Genomic DNA, 7,199 nt, shown 5'->3' with positions numbered 1-7,199 from the left:
GTGGTGGCTGCCATTGAGCTGGGAGGGCCTTTTATAGACACCGGCGTCGGGAAGAAAGCGCGGGAAGAGGCGAGAAGAGGCGGGAAGAAAGCGCGGGAACGCGCGGTGGCGTGCGAACGCCGGCGACGCGTGGAGGCTGCGCAGCACCGACAGTTGCAGTGAATGTCGAGGCGGCGGCCTCGAGGTTGTTCTTGAATATTGGGGAGGCGGAGAAAACATGTCCGTTTGTGTCAAAATGGACATACGAAGGGCCGCGAGCGGCGCGACGAGATCAGCCGCCGCCGCTTCTTCCTCTCGCCGGTCATAATGGACACGCGGAGGGCGGCGAACGGGCTACCTTGGCGACGTGAGCTTCGGCAACCGGGAGTGAGGTGTCGGTCTGGACGATGATGAGGAGGAGGACGAAGACCGAGGACCACGACAATGACCTCTTCAACAACGGCGGGACGCCTGCTCCGCCGTCGGCATGAACCCGGGGGTCCATCCACCAAACCTCACGAAGGAGGAGGTGATCGAGCTAGCCATCGCGCAAAACCATTTGGACGAGCTCGCCTAGTGGCACGACCTCGCCATCCAGCTAATGGACTCCGCATTAGCTTAGGGCAGGCCAGTGACCCCTCTGGTCACCCTGGTCGCAGTCAAGCATGCACACCGCCTGCTCCTCCCGTGGCTACGCTGCCACCACCACCTCCTCACACACAAACACCGCCACCGCCGACACTACATCTGGCTCTATACTGGTCGTGGTCTTGGGCGCCTCCGATATTCGTTGACCTCGTTGACACCGACGACGAGGAGTAGGTGTCCATGGCGCGAACCCTAGGTAGTGTCTTATTTTCTAGTATTTTTTGGCGCTATATAAATTAATTTTCTATTAATAAAAAATATTATTGAGAAAAAAATATGTTGGATCGCTGCGCAGACCTCGACCGAAACAGACAAGCGCGAACCATAGATTGGCTTGTGGGGCTTGAACGTGTTTGTACATGTTACAGGTTTTTTTTTCTTAATCAATCGAAGTTTTTGTCTGGTTTAAAGAAAAGTTGGGCTGGGTCTTGCGACGGCCGACGGGGGATGGGGCACTCGGCAGAAGATTGAACAAGTAGCGCTGTGTGGGAAGTATCGGACAGAGATCGTACGAAAATTATCGTGTGTAAAGCAATTCCGTAATCTGATTGTAATGAAAAACGAATCAGTTGGCGATATGTTTTGGCACAGCCAGCGCAGCAAGATGCGTAAATTATTTCCGTTATTTTACTTGTCGACGATGCTCCCTCGTGATTGTCGTGCATAAAGACGACGCGGCGCCGCTTTGTCGTGGATCTTTATTTTACTTGTATATATCCGCTATCGCCTCCGCGTCTCATCTCTTCTCATCACTCTACAAAAGGTGACCGCAGCTCCACCGCCCGACCACACACCCTCCAGCTCCGCAGCGCTCGCAGACTCCTTCCACCGATCGGTGTTTGACCTGATCTCTGCGAGCTGATTTTTTTGGATCCCAGTAATCTACTTGAAACTCGACTCTGATTTGAAGGCTCGATCTGTGAGCTGGAACTGCGTGCAAGTTTGACGATGGAAGGAACCATTCCGATGTCCTCCAACACAAGGTACATACATGCCGCCGGTATCACCATGTTTTTCTTGCTGAATAGTCTGAACTTCACCGCCGGTATCACCATGTTTTTCGATTGCCGTTGCCAGGATCGCTGTGGTCACCGGCGGGAGCAAAGGGATCGGGCTAGAGGTGTGCAAGCAACTGGCGGCCAGCGGCATCACGGTCGTTCTGACAGCAAGGGACGAGACGAGGGGAACGGCGGCGGTGGAGCAGATCAAGCAGCTGGGGCACTCAGATGTCATATTTCATCAGCTGGACATCACGGATGCTTCCAGCGTCACTCGGCTGTCTGATTTCCTGAAGAGCCGTTTTGGGAAGCTTGACATCCTGGTATGTTTTTCCTCTTTTGAACAGTCTATCTGTCGCTATCTCCTAGTACCACGGAGGATCCCTTACTTTCGGGGCCGGCCCATCGTTTTTCGGGGCCCTGGTGCAAAATGAGAAAAACGGGCCCCTATTCACAACAACAAACTCTCAAAACAGTATATTTCAAGCTAAAAAAACCACACCCTCACGAACTGAACTAGTATTCTTTTCCTTCTCAATGAGCACTCTCGGTCTGTGAGATCCAATCAAGACCATAATCCATCACTTTTCGTTTTTCCTATGGAAATCTTGACTGCTTGACCTGAAGAATATAAGAGGGGGCTATTTAAAAGTGGATTGAGGTCTGAGGAGCCACGGTAAGGGCAGGAAAATCTAATCCCAAACCGCTATTTCATCCGTTGAGAATTGAAGGGGAGAAGTTTTGGGAAGAATGGAGCTGCGTTTCGGCCTCCATTAATGCCTGCAACTTCTGAAAGGCACAGAGGCGGTGGCGCCGTTTTAGGAATTTTGGGGAGGAGTCGAGTTCTCGAGGAGATGAGTCGTCTCCTCGGGCTATTGGGAGCGGTCGAATCATCGAGAGGTTACAGGAGAAGTCGCGAGCAGAGCAATCGATTGATTGTTTCTTTAAGATAGAATCAATGGATCGGTGATTGTTTCCATACGTGCTGATCTGCCTGGGCACCGTGGGCTGCACATGGGCCTTTACCAAAATTAAACTACTAGTAATAGAACTATTAGCTGGGCTAGGGCCCCTGGCTTGCTGGGCCCAGTGCAGGCGCACCGTTTGCCCGGCCTGTGGGCCGGCCCTGCTTACTTTAGAACCGCGCTACTCAACGTTTTCCTCGCAAATAATATATAGAGTACTACAGTATATTTTTTTGTATTGAGATCTTGGCATGATAGGTGACTGATAACCACTCCGATTCGTAGGTGAATAATGCAGCGACTGACGGGATCGAGCATGTGATTGATCCAGTATATGGTGTCATGCCCGGTGGCGAAACGGTAGATTTCAACATGTAGTACTACTTTTTCATTGGTTGGCTTGTGGCAAGAGGAAAGAAGACTGAACATTTTTTCATTCCTTTGTTGTGTGTTCATGCGACAGTTCGATGGCATGGATGCTCACCAGAGAACGGTATGGATGTGGAGCACCTGCCGAGAGACGCACGAGAAGGCAAAGCAGGGCGTGCAGACCAACTACTACGGCACAAAGCGGGTTACAGAAGCTCTCCTGCCCCTGCTCCAGTCCTCGTCCGATGGAAGGATCGTCAATGTCTCTTCTAACTTCGGATTGCTAAGAGTAAGTACCATAGATCACACTAAAATAGGTTTCACGGCCCCCAACTACAAGAGATCATCATAAATTAATCCGGATTACGATTTTCCATTGCGGCCGCGCAGCTGTTCAGGAGCGAGGACCTGAAGAATGAGCTGAACAACATCAACAACCTGACAGAGGAGAGGCTGGACGAGCTGCTGGACATGTTCCTGAAAGACTTCGAGGCCGGCGCGGTGGATGCGCGAGGGTGGCCGGCCGAGTTCTCGGCGTACAAGGTGGCCAAAGCTGCCATGAATGCCTACTCAAGGATCCTGGCGAAGAGGCACCCCGAGCTACGTATCAACTGCGCACACCCGGGCTACGTGAGGACAGACATCACGAGGAACTCAGGGATCCTCACACCGGAGGAGGGCGCCCGCAACATCACCAGCGTAGTGCTGTTGCCGGAAGATGGGCCGACTGGCGCGTACTTCCACGAGGGACCGCAGGCGTCTTTTGTGTGAAGACATGCAAAAAATACAAATAATTGTTTATCAAGTACTACTATGATGTACTCTTTATGACATCACTATGTTATATATGTGTTCATTTAAGTTTATCCGATTCAATGTATACTATGTATCTTTATTATATACTCCTCCGTTCCATTTTATAGTGCCTATAGTTTTTTAGCACGGAAATTGGCGCAAGAGTAATTTTTACACAAGACCCCTTGGCTGAACGATTTGAGATCATAGTAAAATTAGGGAATCGATAACTTCCTAACTTACCGTAACAAATTCAACAAATCTCTCCGGTTGACTCTCCATATATGTGCAGCCAGGTTTAATTAAGGAAAGAAAAACATTGCTTCCTAAATCTAAGCAATCATTGAGGTCATGCATTAGGAATTTCAATTAATTGTTTCCTATTTTGTATGGATTTTTTTTCATGCATGTCGTGTGGGAGTTGACCGGTGGAGGGGGTAATTGAAAAAAGCCCAGCTACAACATTATATTCTGAAACATATGCCAAAAAATTATAGGCACTATAGAAAGGAACCGAGTTGTTAGTCTAGGCGCACGCTCATGTTCGTCATCTGCAATACATCTTGTCGTACGTCGACGCAGTTGGGGGCTAGCGCGAAACTGATCTGCGTGACTAGGCGGCTATCCATCCAGCTAGGAGTTGGAGTGGCCTGTGAAAAGAAAGCTCTGACTCCGGTTATGGTGTTGTTTATGCGTTGTTACCTTGATAAATGCATAAATTTTGTAGTCATTGTAACCTCGCCCGGGATGTTCCCCGGGAAACCCTACATATGGGACTCCCGGATCAGACAATGGTGACACTATCGGTTTCGATATCTCTCCTGAAGGTATCATTTTTGGAGCAGATGCCTCGTGGAGGCGTCAGGAGGTAGAGCAACGTGGCATCTAACGCATCAACGACAACAAGTATCAGCACATGGTGTAGCGGGGTCTCGATGATGGATGGGCACATGGTGGTGGTATTATCTAGCGTCATGGTAGCATCGATGATAGATCTGGTAAGGTCAATGCGTTGATCCATGTCCTGAATATGGCTTCGCAGGAGATGACAACGGTGACTTCTGAGAGTGCGCACCACTGGATCGGTTGTGCTCCTAGCTTGCCTTTATGCGGCTTGGTGAGGTCTCCTACTTTAGATGATGCGCGTAGGTGTGAGGTTATAGAACATGGCCCCGATCATAGCTAGCCCCTTTATCAGTTTTGTAGGATGGTGGCTTCGGATTGATCTTTCTGTTCATCATATCAGATTTGCTAAATACTATAATAAAAATGGTTGTGTGCGTCATTTCAAAAATAAAGTACAAAGATGTGCTACCTGCCATGTGATGGAGTGTATTTCACACGTTCGTTGGGCAACCCCAAGAGGAAGGTATGATGCGCACAGCAGCAAGTTTTCCCTCAGAAAGAAACCAAGGTTTATCGAACCAGGAGGAGCCAAGAAGCACGTTGAAGGTTGATGGCGGCGGGATGTAGTGCGGCGCAACACCGGAGATTCCGGCGCCAACGTGGAACCTGCACAACACAACCAAAGTACTTTGCCCCAACGAAACAAGTGAGGTTGTCAATCTCACCGGCTTGCTTGTAACAAAGGATTAACCGTATTGTGTGGAAGATGATTGTTTGCGGAGAAAACGAGTAAAACAAGTATTGCAACAGATTTGTATTTCGAGTATTAAAAGAATGGACCGGGGTCCACAGTTCACTAGAGGTGTCTCTCCCATAAGATAAAAGCATGTTGGGTGAACAAATTACGGTCGGGCAATTGACAAATAGAGAGGGCATAACAATGCACATACATGTCATGATAAGTATAGTGAGATTTAATTGGGCATTACGACAAAGTACATAGACCGCCATCCAACTGCATCTATGCCTAAAAAGTCCACCTTCGAGGTTATCATCCGAACCCCTTCCAGTATTAAGTTGCAAAGCAACGGACAATTGCATTAAGTATGGTGCGTAATGTAATCAACAACTACATCCTCGGACATAGCGCCAATGTTTTATCCCTAGTGGCAACGAGACAACACAACCTTAGAACTTTACGTCACTCTGTCCCGGTGTCAATGCGGGCATGAACCCACTATCGAGCATAAATACTCCCTCTTGGAGTTAAAAGCAAAAACTTGGCCGAGCCTCTACTAGTAACGGAGAGCATGCAAGATCATAAACAACACATATGTAATAACTTGATAATTAACATAACATGGTATTCTCTATCCATCGGATCCCGACAAACACAACATAGAGTATTACGGATAGATGATCTTGATCATGTTAGGCAGCTCACAAGATCCGACAATGAAGCACAATGAGGAGAAGACAACCATCTAGCTACTGCTATGGACCCATAGTCCGGGGGTGAACTACTCACTCATCACTCCGGAGGCGACCATGGCGGTGTAGAGTCCTCCGGGAGATGAATCCCCTCTCCGGCGGGGTGCGGAGGAGATCTCCGTAATCCCCCGAGATGGGATCGCGGCGGCGGCGTCTCGGTGAGGTTTTACGTATCGTGGTTTTTCGCATCGGGGTTTCACGACGGAGGCTTTAAGTAGGCGGAAGGGCGAGTCGGGGGCTGACGAGGGCCCACACCACGGGGCGGCGCGGGCCCCCTTGGCCGCGCCGCCATGTGGTTTGGCCACCTCGTGGCCCCACTTCGTATGCTCTTCGGTCTTCGGAAGGTTCGTGGCGAAATAGGCCCCGGGTCTTTGTTTCGTCCAATTCGAGAATATTTCGTTAGTAGGATTTCGAAACCAAAAACGAGCGAGAAAACGAGAACCGGCACTTCGGCATCTTGTTAATAGGTTAGTTCCGGAAAATGCACGAATATGACATAAAGTGTGCATAAAACATGTAGGTATCATCAATAATATGGCATAGAACATAAGAAATTATCGATACGTCGGAGACGTATCAAGCATCCCCAAGCTTAGTTACGCTCGTCCCGACGGGTAAAACGATAACAAAGATAATTTCGAAGTGACATGCCATCATAACCTTGATCATACTATTTGTAAACATATGTAGTGAATGCAGCGATCAAAACAATGGTAATGACATGAGTAAACAAGTGAATCATAAAGCAAAGACTTTTCATGAATAGTACTTCAAGACAAGCATCAATAAGTCTTGCATAAGAGTTAACTCATAAAGCAATAAATCAAAGTAAAGGTATTGAAGCAACACAAAGGAAGATTAAGTTTCAGCGGTTGCTTTCAACTTGTAACATGTATATCTCATGGATAATTGTCAACATAGAGTAATATAACAAGTGCAATATGCAAGTATGTAGGAATCAATGCACAGTTCACACAAGTGTTTGCTTCTTGAGGTGGAGAGAGGTAGGTGAACTGACTCAACATAAAAGTAAAGAGAATGGTCCTTCAAAGAGGAAAGCATCGATTGCTATATTTGTGCTAGAGCTTTTATTTTGAAATCATGAAAC

General features: G+C 48.2%; 1 protein-coding gene across 1 annotated transcript; it reads left to right on the top strand.

Moving 5' to 3' along the window:
* The first annotated feature begins 1,386 nt into the window (after window positions 1-1,386).
* LOC124676565 ((+)-neomenthol dehydrogenase-like) lies at window positions 1,387-3,767 on the top strand. Its single transcript, XM_047212607.1, has 5 exons — window positions 1,387-1,610; window positions 1,705-1,948; window positions 2,876-2,950; window positions 3,054-3,248; window positions 3,350-3,767. Exons 1-5 carry the CDS (start codon window positions 1,576-1,578, stop codon window positions 3,728-3,730), a joined length of 930 nt encoding a protein of 309 aa, XP_047068563.1. The 5' UTR covers window positions 1,387-1,575; the 3' UTR covers window positions 3,731-3,767.
* The last annotated feature ends 3,432 nt before the right edge of the window (window positions 3,768-7,199 follow it).

Source organism: Lolium rigidum, chromosome 7, assembly GCF_022539505.1.
Source record: "Lolium rigidum isolate FL_2022 chromosome 7, APGP_CSIRO_Lrig_0.1, whole genome shotgun sequence".
Classification (NCBI taxonomy): Eukaryota; Viridiplantae; Streptophyta; class Magnoliopsida; order Poales; family Poaceae; genus Lolium; species Lolium rigidum.
The sequence above is the reverse complement of the archived record's forward strand: the minus strand, read 5'-3'. Positions and strand labels throughout refer to the sequence as shown.